The sequence below is a fragment of the Cottoperca gobio genome, chromosome 18, assembly GCF_900634415.1.
Source record: "Cottoperca gobio chromosome 18, fCotGob3.1, whole genome shotgun sequence".
NCBI lineage: Eukaryota > Metazoa > Chordata > Actinopteri > Perciformes > Bovichtidae > Cottoperca > Cottoperca gobio.
In genome coordinates, this window is record NC_041372.1 from 12,118,298 (window position 1) to 12,134,018 (window position 15,721).

Genomic DNA, 15,721 nt, shown 5'->3' on the forward strand with positions numbered 1-15,721 from the left:
ACTGTACGTACATCCAATATTTGTACAGCAGGTGCACCAGTGTGCATCTTAAACATGAAGGAAACCCTGAACACCATTCTTTCTGACAACATTAAGATTGAATCTTAACACTTGCTTTTTAAAGCTTCTTCATCTTCATGAAGTTTCTTATCTCACCGAAACTCCTTTTAGGATGTCTATTAAAAACCAGCTTGTGTTTTCAGTCAATAGTCTGAAGTAAAGGTAGTACCACTTTCACAAAATACTGTGTTACAAGTGAAAGTATTATCAGCAAATGGATAACATAATGAACTTAAACGAACATTGCTTTTCTTAATACTCGCAGATATCAAGCTAGCAGCTTAAAAAGAGTATTAGTACAAGAACCTAGGTACAGTACTTGATTAAATGTACTTTTTACCAGGAGAAAGTTACAACATATTCCACCACAGGTGGAACACACCAGTGTTTCATTTGGATACTTTGGTGAATTAATTCGTCGTGGTCATCCCATGCTGTCCATTCACAGCAGGACCGTGTGTTCTCGCCTATACACTACCGAGTCGCCCTCGTGGCAGGCGGACATGGCAAAGCCTCACAGAGATGCACCGACATTATCCATTCACTGCACACTGGCCAACGCAAAACTGCAAGGAGCCAAGTGCACAAGAAAAGAGCCCTGTTTTTCCCCCCCGTCTTTGATTTGTAAATACCACCGTTTCAATGCAACAACTTCCAGGCTTGTATCTTATAACCATCAAACATTTACATGAGAAAGTTGACAAAGGCTGAAACAGCGGAGGAGGCCTCGCAACAAAGAGGCCCATTTATAGAGTACAGTCAGGGAGAGACAAGGAGAGGGAGGGTAGGAGGGGAAGCTGGGAGGAGAGTTGAATTAATGAATTAAAAATGTTGTGAAACAGCGGCTGTTTGAATACTTTTGGGTTTATATAGAGAGGCGTGCAGGGGGGTCCTGGAGGAGTGGACAGCACAAGCTACTTTAACGTCTCTCTGTCCGGACACACAGAGCTCACTCTCAGCTTTACATGCAGGAAGCAAACTGTGCTCATCTGATTACATAATGACCCAGTAACAGTGAGCCAGAACCGGTACTGCCAGTGCCAGTGTGCTGGGGGACACTGACTGACCGCTGGCTAATCCTCACCCAGGCCTCTCTTCTGATTTCATGAGTTTTTCTATTTATTTATGTTTAAATGTAGGATGACAACGACGTAGAGGAACTGCAAAAGAAAAGAAACAATGCGATGTCAAAGTGAGAGGTGATGTAAAACATGCTTGAGCTGTCAACAAGTGCGCGTCGTTCAAAACCGTGAACTTTCTCGGCCTTTTTCAATCTTTTTTCCTCCAAGACAGATTGAATTGTATGCTGTCTGTCTCTTTCACATGTCTGCTGGACAGTGAAATTAATTACATCTTTATTTTTTTAAAGCTGTGGTCCTAGTGAACTTCTGTTACAAGTCAACAGAAAGGTAAGAGTCTTTCATCCTTTCTACTTCTTCTTCTTTATCCACCAACATTTAGTTTGTAGCATATTTGACTTGCTGTCATCTAATGTATCCTGCACTATTCCTCTGAAGGACTACAATACTAAGTGTGTCTGTCCTAGTGGACTTGTATTATCTTTTTATTTCTGTGTTTTGTTGTTATTTTGCACTGTGATACTCCTTTAACATCCCAGAATACACTTGTGTTTAGCTGTGATTCTCCTACGAGTGTTGTAACGTTGGGGAATAATCAGTTGCAGTCTACTGTGTTGTGTTTACAGCGCGGAGGGATATCAGTAGTAACAATAGAGGAGGTCACACTATCAAATCTGCACCAAATCGTAGGACTACTACACAGAAAGATCTGGGTCTATATCATTACATTAATAGCAAAAAAATACAATACAATATTTAATCCTCTACTGGGTGCAACAATAACAAGATAATTCAGTGTTAAGTGAAAAGTTTAGCTAACTAAAGTCTCCACGTCCTGCACCTGTCCTGCATGCATACCCATGAGAAATAAATAGGGTTTTCATTGCAGTTTACTGTAAATATTTAGATGAAAGGAAAACACATTGGTCTTTTGCTGCTTTTACACGAGACGAAGCTTAACATTAGAAGTTACAGAATATATTAGAGGGCTTGTGCAAAACATAGGCTTGATGGTGTTTTGACTCCAAGGCTACAGAAAGTCTTGGCTCGGCAGTCAAAACTAATCGCATCTTCTCATTGAGGAATCTTCCTTAGCACCTCAACAGTAGTAGAGCAGCCAGATTTACAGCAGAGACAGAACATTGGCTACTACTTACTCGGAAGAAGATGGTAATAGTCCTAAATCACAGCCTAGTGGCCAACAGCTGCTCTCCATTGTTTGATTCAGGTCAATGTCGTAACTCCTCAGCTACTAATTCTGGGTGGAGGAAGTGGAGGCGAGTGGTTTAAGGAAGTGTTAAGATTGAGATGTCAGATCACCATGGCGACCGGTCACATTTGCTTCCTGTGGTTTGATTGCACATGAAGGCGAACTATCTCTCAACACATCGCAATACAAACACACTGAAAGCAGTAAGTTAAAGGTGCAGAGGCGACGCTTTACCAATACAAAAAGGGTTTTCATAGTACAGGAACGCCAACTTTAGGTTTATGAAACCTCACCTACACCTGATAGTGATGATGAATGGTGTTTCCATACAGACCTCATACGTTTGCAAGTGCTCCGACTCCCTCTCTCATTCTTATTTGTAAATCAGCTTCCAGACCAACAACCAAAAGATCTACTGGTTTAATGATCATTTGTAGCAACGGCAAATACTGTTAATAATCTAAAGTTATCTGCGTTGTCAAGTTCTTACAATGGAAACGTTAACGTCTACTGCTGCAACACACATTAAGCTAGTTGAGCTATTTGTAAGATAATTAGTGCCATAAATAACTTGCCAGAGATCGTTTTTAATCCGATATCTGTGGTGAAATGTATTTTAGTAAGCTGCGTGAACCAATCAGACCAACGTTTTATACTATAGCAATGTATCCTCATACATTTCCTATCAAATCTTACAAAAAGTTGTTTTCCTACACATTTCCAGCAACATGAGCGTTCAGTGTGCCTGCGCAAGGCAACACAACGACTTGGTTAGGTTTTGGTTTAGATTGTGGCACTGTCAGTGCGACTGATACAATTCCCGGAAGTGGCGTAACTTAGATACAGAAGTAACAAACAAGTCAAGATCTTTGGTTTGGGTTCAAATAAACTACGGAAGTGGCGTTACTTAAGCATGGAAGTTACATAACAAATACATCAGCGTTGACGTTTCACACGGGACACAAACCGCGGTCTCACTGGAGAAAGTCCTGTGTCGTCGGACCCACCCATCCACCCTGACCTCCTCTGCTGACTATGTTGCTCTTTATACTACGTCACCTGTCCTGGGTCAATACAAAGCACTGCTAACGAAGACTTCTCTCTTAATGAGTCTGAAATCATTCACTGCATATATAGAGACACAACAGCAGCTCATTTGTATGGCGATGGGCAGTGCTTAGTTTGGCTCCAGTAAGTTTGTGGTTTCAACGTCTTGTGTTGAGTAGATGCTTTCTTGGCATGGCCTGTGTTCAGAGGTGGCTGTGGTGTGGACAGTGGTCACCGCCATTCAACTTGTGTTGTATTGAGTCTTTTCAGTGCGGTGTACTGGCTGCTAGGGGTTCTTTATGGCTGTGGACACTGGACAGGGGCACTGAGTGGAAGGGATTACTCTCTCCTCTGGAATACTAATGACCGTCTTTTGTCACTGATCTGTTTCCTCCACCTTCACTCCACAAACCCCTTCCTCTCTCTCTACTTCACCATCCATTTCCCTCCCTCTTCCTCTTTCACCCCCTTTGTCACCCGATGCTCAATTCTCTCTCAATCCTCCCCTCAAAACCAATTATTCTCTCCCTTCTTCCCCCCATCTCTGCCCCCTCACAATGTCAAGCGCTGCATAGTCATAGACGATCAAACACAGTCGCAAACACACACACACACTCACGTACACGCACACACTTTAACCCTCCGTACCGCTCTCCTCTCCCCGTCTAACTTGCTCTCTCTTTCACTCACTCGCTCACCCAGTCGTATTTTTCAATGGTGGCTTTTGTCCCTTTCATCTCCTCGAAAACAAAGGATTCTTGTGCGGACAGGACAGAGGGAAGGAGAGGGATGGAGAGCCGGAAGGAGAGGAAGAGATCCTAACCTTGAGTGTGGAAAAAATAATTTTTACAAGCGAGGGAATCTAACAGTATTACTGTCAGCGCGACTGATACAATTCCCAAATATTGTTGCTTTGTACATTTTATAACATTGGTGACTGTAGATTATTAAACAATTGATCAAATGATAATCAAAAAAGAAGAAAAGTATATAATAATTAGACAAGCCTTTCAGAGTCTTTCAGCTTATTATTTTGGTTTTACAAATGTACGTTTTCAGCCGGTCTGTTTTCAGATGAAAAGCTTTCATAAAGCCACTGTACACTTCCTGCCCAGAACTAAACAGGAAGATAAAGTTAGCAACTAGTTGGTGAACATAGTGGAGCATTTAGCTGCTAGTTGGTGGAGACCAAAACAGAGCTAAAAGGAGAGTGAATATTGGACCTCCATAAACATGACTCAAAAGATATCGTAATTTTTCTCTGTGTCCGCCGGATGCAACAACTTTATAAATTAATAATGTTATTATTGTGTTTACACCTTGTTGTGCAGCACACAAGTATTGTGTTCTAAGTGTTCGAAAAGTCTATATGTCCAATACACAAATGTGTGTTTACTGTATGTGTAGGCAGGAGCTCCGCAGGGTTCAAAGTTCAGCTAGAGATGGACACGGCCAATCACATGGGCCTCCTCTTGACCCCGCCTTCCTCCCTTCTCTCCCCCTCCACATCTTAGTATTCAGAGCACAGACATCAACAGAGATCTCTATTCATTCACTCAGTGTGAGCTCCAGCATGGAGAGAGGAGAGAGAGAAGGGTCAGAAAGGACAGGAAAGGACAGAGCGTATCAGATCGTTGTATTTCTTAGGCTTTTGTTAGTGTTGTTTTGTTTTTGATTTCGTTGTATTCGCTCCGGAAAGCAGAGGCAGTTTGAGACAAAAGGGCCATTTAGTGAACAGTGAGTGTGAGCGAGAGAGAAGGAAAGAAAAAGAAAGATGTGGATACACTGTTGCCCAGATGAGAGTAAAACGGTTGAGTTTGTACAGGGAACAACCCATACAGTGACAATAAGTGTCCATGGCACCCAGGGTGAGGGGGAACTTCTTATTCCGTCAATATACTGCAGACACTTTGAGAACCACTTATATACTGATCCAGCCCGTTACATTACACCACCGTTTTCTGACAGACCTTCACTTGGCACTTCTTAAATGACAACAAGCACTTAGCTTGAGTGATGGTGTACATCAGCCATATTTAACATAAATATATTTATGCCAAATGTATTTGGACACCTAAACATAACATGCAGGTTTCAGTTATAGTCATTTAATTCCCAAACCACATGTGTTAATATGCTGCTATGACAGCATCCACTCTTCAAGGAAGGTATTTTTAGAAGATTTTGGAACCTGACTGCAGGAATATGCTCCCATTCAGCCACAAGAGAGTCACTGAGGTCGGCCATTGATGTCTGGTGATAAAGCCAGTTCATCCCAAAGATGTTGGATGAGGTTGAAGTCAGGGCTCTGCGCAGACCAATGAAGTTATTACACATTAAACTGGGAAAACTAATTATTTATCAACCTTGCTTTGTGCCCATATTATTGAACCACTGAGAATTGGCTTTATTTGAGCTAACCGCAAAAAAACAACCCTCTACAAAAGTACACAAGAGACGACTTCTCAAAAGCAGATCTGACGCTAAAATATTGTACATCTGCTAGTCACATCTGCTGCAAATTATGCATAATTGAGGTCTCTATTAAAGTAAAAACAGGCCAAAAAGTGAAGGATAGAGTACAGCTTTCAGCAAAATGGAAGAGGATGGTCCAGCAGAAGACATCAGTGTCCTTGATTTAAATTGAAAGAGTTCTTTTAATTAAACTTTTTCATGTGGGATAACTAGTGTCTCCTCATCTCAATTCAGTAGCAGTCTTGTGTAACCGACACGTGAATAAGCCTGCACTATCACGCTTTTAATGTGAAAGAACAGCTGTGCCGTCAAGCTGAAAAGAGGCTTTTATTTTGATAAGGCCAGCTGCCTTCATAGAAAGGGAAAAAGGGGGCTTAAATGGACCACCTTGGATAGCGACAACACTGTCTAGTCAAACAATGTGCTGCTAATCTTCTTCTTCTTCTTCTTCTTCTTCTTCTTCTTCTTCTTCTTCTTCTTCTTCTTCTTCTCTGTCATTTTTCTCATTCATGTGGTTATCATATGTTCTCTATTTTCTTCTTTTTCACACATCCTGCACCTTTCCATTTGGACTCACCTGCTGTTCACTTGATCTTACTGCCCATACAACCTATGCCCTCTTTTCCTCGCCATCTTACCTCTCTGTCTTTTCATGTATAACCCCTTTACCCCACACGCTTCTTCTCCTTACCTCCTTTTGTCTCCTCTTTCCGTCTCCAACCCCCTGTAGCGCCGGCCATGACTACAGCTACTCCTCCCTCCTCTGAAGGCTCCTCCCCTCAGAAAGTATGCCACTCCCAGACGCAGACTGACATCACCAAGCCCCTGCTGGGCTCCCCAGCGGGGACCGGAGGTGCTGGTGCAGGTGGAGGTGGAGGAGGAACAGGGGCTGAGGAAGGAGGGCCCAGTGCTTTGCGAAGGAGGCGCCGTGTCCTCTCCAAAGACGGACGAAGCAATGTACGGATCGAGCATGTAAGCGGACGTGGGGCACTTTACCTCCGCGACCTCTGGACGACTTTCCTGGACATGCAATGGCGCTACAAGTTCTTCCTCTTTTCTGCCACCTTTGCTGGGACCTGGTTCGTGTTTGGAGTGCTTTGGTACCTGGTGGCAATGGTGCATGGAGATTTACTAGGTAAGCAGCAGGGAGAAAGGATGGTCAGAGTCAGAGGAGAGAAGAAAGGAAAATAGGAAGATGACGTCTAATGACTTTGGTGATCCCTAGACTTGTGCCAACGTGTAATTGACATTTGTGGTTTTAAGTGTCAAACGTCTTGAAATTTAGTACAGATGCTCATTTCCCTCCCTTAGGATAAATCGTATTTTGGTGATCCCACACCCCCTTTATCTCACGCTACCATCAATCAAGGGTAGGAGTGTTGACCAACAGAGAAAAATCTGCACTGAAACCAAGAGTTATTAGTGTTGATGAGCCCCCCCACAGTTATCATGCCATATAAACATCTAACTTACTGTCCTTTTGACCAGATACATCTGAAATAAAAGCCTTTATCCATGACCTCTGGCTTCATGTAAAAAAAACAAAAAGGACCCATGAAGTTTTTTATAATTGAGTTAATGCTGAAGAAAGACACACAGTGATACAGTTTTACAAAAGACGAAAGAGCATGAGAAAGAAAACTGAGAGGGAACAAAATGTTCCTTGATCATTTGTTTACACCCCCAAACCCAAGATCTTCTGTTCTTCCTCCCTTCCTCCAGAGTTTGACCCCCCCTCCAACCATACCCCATGTGTAATGGAGGTGAAGACCCTGACTGGAGCCTTTCTCTTCTCGCTCGAGTCTCAGACCACAATTGGCTACGGTTTCCGATGCATCACCGAAGAGTGTCCTGGCGCCATTGTCCTGCTTATCTTTCAGCTGGTCATCACCATGGTGATGGAGATCTTCATCACCGGCACTTTCCTAGCGAAGGTAGTCAGATGTACAGTGGATATAAAAAGTCTACACACCCTTATGAAATTGAAGGTGTTTGAAATGTAAAGACAGAAATAACGACAATGTAAATTTCAGACTTGTTCCATCTTTAATGTGATCTTCCAACAAACACCCTGATTGCATAAGTCTGCACACCCCACCCAACTAATACTTTGTTGAAGCACCTCTTGCATTTATTACAGCAGCAAGTCTTTGTGAATAAGTCTCTATTAACTTTGCACATCGAGACTTTGGAATTCTTCTTTGCAGAAAAGTTCAAGTTCCTTCAAATTGCGAGGGGATCTCTCTTTAGGTCATTCCACATGTTCTCGATGGGATGGAGGTCCGGGCTCTGACTGGGCCATTCCAAGACTTTGACTTTACTTTTCTGAAGCCATGCCTTGGTCGACTTGGACGTGTGTTTTGGGTCATTGTCATGTTGGAACGTGAAATTCCTCTTCATCTTCATCTTTCTGACGGAGGCCAGCAGGTTTTGTGCCAGAATATCTTGATATTTGGAGCTATTCATTATCCCGTCTATCGTGACAGGAGCCCCTGACACAGCTGAATAGAAGCAGCCCCAAAGCATGATGCTCCCACCACTACGCTTCAGTCGCTATGGTGTTCCTTGGACGATGAGCTGTATTGGCTTTGCGCCAAACATATCTTTTAGAATTAAAGCCGAAAAGTTCAACCTTTGTCTCGTCAGACCATAACACATTTTCCCACATGGCTCAAACGGGCTTTGATATTTATTTTTGTAAGAAAGGGTTCCCATCTTGCCACCCTACCCCATATCCCAGACATGTGCAGAATACGGGAGATGGTGGTCACATGCAAGGAGGGACCTGCCAGAAATTCCTGTAGTTCCTTCAATGTTGCCGTCGGCCTCTTGGTTGCCTCCCTGATAAGTTTTCTCCTCGTCCTCTCATCAACTTTGGAGGGTCGTCCTGATCTTTGCAATGTCTCTGTGGAGCCACATTTTCTCCACTTATTGATGATGGTTTTGACAGTGCACCACGGTACAAGTAATGCCTTCAATATTCTTTTATATCCCTCTCCTGATTGGTACTTTTCAACAATTAGATCTCGCAGTTTCTTTGGTAACCCTTTGCGGTCCATGGCTCCCCCAGTAGGATGCAACACCAAACATTCAAGCAAATACTACAGCAACAGCTGACTTTAATCTGCTTTTAATCAGAATCACTTTCACTGATGGCAGGTGTGTGTTATTTACCTAAAGGCATGATTTTGAATGTGATTAAATAACTTTGAACACAGCTGGGGCCCCCATTATGAAAGGGTGTCCAGACTTATGCAATTACGGTGTGATCACATTAAAGATGGAACAAATCTGAAATTTACGTTGTTGTTATTTCTCTATGTTTCAAAAACCTGCAATTTCATAAGGGTGTGTAGACTTTTTAGATCCACTGTAGATCCCAAACGTCTTATAGCTTCTTCCTTTAAAGTATATGAATAGTTGACTTGGGAGGTTGCAGTTCATGGCTGGTTCCTCAATCCCCCTCACTCTAATATTATTGTCCTTCCTTTACCCACCCTGCATCAGTACAGCAATCGGTATTTTCAGCTACTTTGTGGTTATTGGTTATGCTTCCGTGAAGGTTATGTGTGAAGAGTTTTATAGTATATCGTTACAGGAATAGTTACATATCAATTTTACAAAGACGCTGACATGTTTCCCCCCTTTTGTAGGTTGCTCGTCCCAAGAAGAGAGGCGAGACGGTGAAGTTTAGTCAACACGCTGTTGTGTCAAATCATGAGGGTCGACCCTGCCTCATGATCCGAGTGGCCAACATGCGCAAAAGCCTTCTGTTAGGATGCCAGGTATGCAAGTTATGTATAACTACTACACCCCAAAATACCAACTCTCGTGTATCTCTGTGTATGCTTTTGAAGAGCTTTATATTTCACCTCATGCTAAGATGGGTATGAACCCACTGACAATGACATATAGTCTTACTTGAAAGCCAATGAAGTGAAGGAAGAAGGCGATAAAAGAAAAGACAGTATTTTATGAGACCCATAAGCTTTTTAAAGTATAGTGCTTGCTTAACAGTAATAATCTGACTGGTATGACTTGTAGTTAAAGACGCGTTCAGTGATTGACATGTCAGTCAATGCCATGCTAAAGGAAACATCGCCTTTGATGAAAATATTGGCCGTTGCAGGTATTAAACCTGGGGCCTTTTGGTTACAGGATGCTTTCTGCAACGTCTTGGCTACATTTACTGACTCCATCTTGGCTCCCAGGTGACAGGGAAGTTGCTTCAGACGTCCCTGACAAAGGAGGGCGAGACGGTGCGGCTGGACCAGCGCAATGTGCCTTTCCAGGTGGACACGTCCACCGACAGCCCCTTCCTCATCATCCCCCTGACCTTCTACCACATCATTGACGACAACAGCCCCCTCAGGGCCTGGGCAGCAAAAGGTAGATCATGGCTGTAATGTCATGTAATGTATGGCGAGTTGAGAAGTCAAAACGATGTGCTTGGCCCGGAGGGATTCAAAGAAAATTCCATACAGTCATTTACTACCAACAATCATTTAATGAAATGGTCGATATCTTTATTTGAAATCAAAGTTTCATATGTCTCTTGAGAATAACTGTATGTACAATCAGTATGTATGTGTATGTAGGTGTATTGGTATTTACGGTCATGTGCTGCATGCTTGGCTGCCTCTAACTATCTAGAGTTGGGCTGGTTTGGCACTGGAGGAGAGGGTTTCTTTGGCTGGAATGTGTGTGAGAGAGATCGGCAGAGACACCCCTCATTAGAGCACAATGCTGTACAGTCTGGGGCGCTGACACGAGGCCTGCACAGATCCACTTACTGCAGCACAGACCTCTCAGCACTGGAAACCAGAAAGGCATCAGTACTGACGGACTCTGATCGTGGCATTATTTACACTCAGACTACTCCTTTACTGTAGACGCATATTTTCAATTAATGATTTTCTGATACTATTATCAGTTCCTTTCTTTTCCTTATGTACACTTGTTACTGTACCTTTATGCCTTTTAACTTTAATTTCTGCCCGTTTTTCTTTTAATCATCATTACCGTCCCTTCAGCAGTTATTTTAATGTCGCCCTCATTAAGGGATTATATTACAGCACACATAATACTGTCCATAGTACTACAGTAATCCCTGTTCCCAGGGCCCACTGTAACAGTAGCCAGTTTTTAATGCAAGGTCCCCAGTATCGCTTCATTTGGGTTGTTTCCTTGTTGCATAAATCCAGGAAAATCGCTCATAACATAAAAGTTGTATTATTTTGGGACCATAAGATGCTGCCTTTGACTTGCAGACGTGTTACTTATTGAAGCGAATGTGCAGTATGCATCACAAACCACACATACGTTGTGCAACTTTGATCTCAGGAACCGGATCTGTATCAGTGTGTGAGAAAGTGAACAATTCTCGAGATTACATTTACACCCAAAGACATCCCTGTACAAACTGATAAAGCCTCTTGACACACCGACTATCTTACAAAAAAACACTTTATACTGAGGGTTCAGAATCCATCTATCTTTATTTCTTAGTAACGGTAAAAGAAAAAATCTATTTGATGAGTAGATAATGAGACCTATTTGTGTACCTGTTTAAGTCATGACCCACAGCTTATTAGGTGTCGTTAACTTCCTTGATGAGTAGATGTGATTGTGAATATATTTCCATGTGATAAACCTGTCCAACCTGCCTCTGGCCCAGTGCTACCTGGGATAGGCTCCGCAGCTCCCTGCAATCCTGCACATTTTAATTATGTACAGGCTAGATAATGGATGGTTGGATGGATGGACATTTTAAAAAGTCTGCTGTTCTTGGACATTCATGATAATACTCATGACTGAGCACACTTCTGTACTCAATGGGTCTTTGAACAGAGCTTTAGAGGTCCCTGCAGAGCTTGCTTTATGTTCTCTACGTGTACATCATTTAAGGGATCGGAACTGCTCTGATGGGAACATTGAAAACTGGCTTCCAGTGCAACAGTGTGTGAATCTTGTTGCTATTATGTGACTATGAGTCACTGAATGAGGAGGACAGGACACTTTGGAGACACAAAGTGTACAGGAGAGGCGTCATGGCTGTCCAAACCACTGAGCTGGAATATCAGCAGGTTCCTCTTAAGTTGTCTATACACTTTAACACACCGGGTTGATTGTGAAAATGTAAGTACTGTGTGCAGTACTGTGGTAAACTGCATCAATGACTCATCCAAAGACCGTTTATTTCCTATAGAGAGTTCACGATACTCTGCTGTGGTTGATGACAACGAAAAAAAAGTTTGTCCGTGGAGAATGGAGGGAAACACGCTGATGTTTAGCAGCTATAATGTTTACCATGTCTGTCATCTTACTTTTACATTTTAGCATGCTAACATTTGCACAAAACACCAAATTAGTTTAGTTTATTAAAAATCAAATGCATATATAAAAAAAAGATAAATAAACAATAATAAGTTATTACTTTTGTAATAGTAAACTTATACTGATGGAAAGGGTGAAAAGGATCACTACATAAATACAGATGGAGCCCTTTTTGCACCGCCCACAATAGGCCGATAAAGAGAATCCCCCAACCAGGTTTGTCACAGTGACTACAAGCCGTTGCGAAACATGGTGTTTACTGGGTCCGGGTTAGGGTAAGGACTGTTTAGACAGATGACAGAGTCTGCATTCTGAGTGAGGCCTGTTGATGCAGGTGTGTGCTTGCTTGAGTGCACACGTCTTCTAGCGTGTCCTTTGTGTTATTGGGTTTGTGTGTCGATGAATGACGAGAATATTTTGCCTTGTGTTTGTGTTTTTAAAATATATTAAATATGTATAATTGGAATATTTCCAACATGTGACAGCTTTTACTTTCAGTGTGTGTGTTGAAATTTCAGAAATGAGTTCTCGCTGTGTGTGTGTGTGTGTGTGTGTGAGATCCAGTCAAGTGGGGAGTTTTTATGTTTTGGAAATTTCAGGATGTGCGTGTGCTATTGTGCGTGCATGTTTGTGTGTCTGTCCTTCGCCACATACATGATGTTCTAATACTGAACTAATGAATATGTGACCTAGGCTTGCATTCTCTTCAATCAACTGGGCTGAATATGATAATGCAAACACCTCACTGACAATTACATGATTAACAGAACTCCATTGAGGCCAAATCTTGTACTGTATACTGTACTTGGTATCTGTCCAGCGCCAAATGGCAGACAGAAGTTAGCAACTAGCTGTTGATCATAGTGGAGAATGTAACAGCTACAGAACTACATCCTTCATGATCTAGTGGAGACCAAAACAAAATAAAAGGAGAGTGGATATTGGACTGTCATTTGTAAGGTGGTTGCACACGAATCAAAAGCAACTGTTTGCTAATAAGTTTGGCACAGCTACTTTATAAATTCATAATTCAGTGCGCCATGTTGTGTTTTCAGCTTGTTATGCTGCCCCCGCAAAATTCTGCTTTCAATTCCTCTTCACTTTTTTTGCTTACTGTGATGGATAATCAATTTTCAAGCAGGTTTTCTGCCATTTGTTTTTAATACTTTTACCGTATTAAAATTGCAATGGGATGAATAGAAACCAATTGCTTTGTAAAATGGTCATTTTTCAGTTTGTTGTTTAACCTCAGGTCTCCTCTGTCCTCCAGGTGGTGGCTGGACAGACCCGGAGCTGGCTGACTTTGAGCTGCTGGTGATCATGAGCGCTACGGTTGAGCCGACCTCCGCCACCTGTCAGGTTCGAACATCCTACCTTCCAGATGAGATCCTCTGGGGCTACGAGTTCCCCCCCGTTGTCTCCCTATCTCCCTCAGGGAAATATGTGGCTGATTTCGCCTTCTTTGACAAAGTTGCCAAAACCAAAACCCCACCGCTCTTCAAGAAGGCCCTGCCACCGAGCCCGCCATCACAGGCGTCCCGTTACCACGGCGGCAAGGAGGCTGGGTCGGACCCAGAGAAGATGCGACTGGAGGAGAACTACAGGGGGGAAGAGAAGGGGCGAGAAAGGGGGCGCATCAGGGATAGCAGCCCACTAAGTGTGCGTATTAGTAATGTGTGAGGGGAAAAGAGAGATGGGAAGTGGTTACGGAAAATTTATGTGAAACTGAGATAAGACAAAAACAGGAAGAGAAAAAACAAGCTGCTCACATCCTCGAATAAAAACATCTCCCCCACTCCTACACAAAACACATGAGAGGGAAATAAACACCTGGAACCACAAGTCTGTAGACAATGTACTGAAGATATCTGTCTGCAACCAACATCAAAGAGAGCAAGTTACAAAGCCAACATTTACAAATGTACAAAGTCAAGTCATCCATAGAGACATTTTCTACACTTTTATTCATTTATCCTTTTTTTGGAAAGGACTTGATTTACTGGATGCTCAAACACTGCGGAATCCGTCATTTCTGTCTATAATTTAGCTTTATGTGGATATAAAATAACTTAATGTGATTCCAGTAGAACCGAGGAAGAGACGCAAAGTGAACTTGATTTCAGAAGAAGTTGGTTTTCATTTTCTCTGAAGAGCAGAAGTCAACAGCAGACTTGATAAGATGATTTTGAGTGTAGTCGAACGTCTGATATGGTTGTTAATCACTGAATCGCAGTACTGTCCCCTCCCCCCCCCCCCCCCTTTTTTTTGTAAATGAACAAAATACCTGCAAAAGGTAGCGATAAATACTGGAACCATCTTATTTTTTTAACGAAGGATTTTAAAGGAATGTATCATATTTTATGTACCCAATAGTTTCTAACAATATTGTTACTTGTTGCACCTGAAAATATTGTGCTTTTTGATATGAATGTCGTTTCTTGTTTATTGGGGTAAATATGTTTAGTAATATTACTAAAAGCACTTTAACTTGAAAGAAAAGTGGTAAGGGGAATAACTGAACTAACTCTGATACTTAATGCACTGTAATAAATGATTAAATCTTGTGGTTATGATTGGGGTTGTGAGTGTGGGTTTTTATGCTTGAAAATGGATTTTGTGAGTGTGTGTATGTTTAAATGTCATGTACAGTATGAGTTCATGTACCTCTGTACAGTGTATAAAATATTTTCCTACATTCTTCATATCTTTATGTCCTAAAATTTGACACACAACTCCACATTTTTAATATACCATATTGTCAATTCACAATGTTATTTCTGTAAAGTAGGCTACAGTGCGCCCATCTTTTTACTGCTGTCATTTTTTCTAGACATTGTTTATGAAAGTGGATTCTGCCAATGTGTCTAATCAACAGTTTTTTTTGTATTAGATAAGTGCATATATTTGGATAAAAGGTTAATTTTTACATTCTACATTGTTTGAATGGCCAACGAAGCATGTTATTAAAAAAAAATCTGTAATATATTCTATACATGATGATCTGTTTTAAATGTGTGCTCTTGATAGAGATTAAGTGCCACTCCAGACAAGCCCAATGAAAAACGTTCAAAATAACTGAAAATATTTCAGTATCCGTGTCTGGTGAGACTGGGTGTGCTTGTTTATACTGTAAACTGTATATGGATCACTCATATTGGTCTAACTTTTTAAGTAAGCACTTTTTAAGTGGCTGTTTTAATAAATGTATTATTTACAACATGTCTTTATGTGTGTTCATGAAACAAAACATTATGAAAGATAAAAGACCCAAAACATCACTGTTTATTTTTATTATCATCTCGAGACACTGATTTATGAATTATGTCATTTTATAAAGATCATAATTGCATTTCACTTGCTTTTTAAATTAAGATTTAGGCTTACCAGTATTAAGAGAAGAAGTCAGTACAACAACTGTATCAATACTGGACAAAACATTAGTTTAACGTTTGGTGAAAGCTCCTCGCGAAGTAAAAGATAACTTACTAGTGTTATATTGCAGATATTTGTATCA

General features: G+C 41.6%; 1 protein-coding gene across 4 annotated transcripts; it reads left to right on the forward strand.

Annotated features, from left to right (window-relative positions):
• Positions 1 to 912: 912 nt before the first annotated feature.
• On the forward strand, positions 913 to 15,428 carry kcnj10a (potassium inwardly rectifying channel subfamily J member 10a). 4 transcript variants are annotated; one of them, XM_029455008.1, is made up of 7 exons: positions 913 to 1,252; positions 1,430 to 1,469; positions 6,602 to 7,006; positions 7,594 to 7,805; positions 9,525 to 9,656; positions 10,083 to 10,260; positions 13,478 to 13,887. In XM_029455008.1, the coding sequence occupies exons 3-7, from the start codon at positions 6,610 to 6,612 to the stop codon at positions 13,885 to 13,887; spliced, it is 1,329 nt and encodes a 442-aa protein (XP_029310868.1). In that variant the 5' UTR covers positions 913 to 1,252; positions 1,430 to 1,469; positions 6,602 to 6,609. The 4 variants fall into 4 exon arrangements, with proteins under 4 accessions (XP_029310868.1, XP_029310867.1, XP_029310869.1 ...); XM_029455007.1 differs by having other exon boundaries at positions 914 to 1,259; XM_029455009.1 differs by having other exon boundaries at positions 914 to 1,469; positions 7,594 to 7,766; positions 13,478 to 15,428.
• The last annotated feature ends 293 nt before the right edge of the window (positions 15,429 to 15,721 follow it).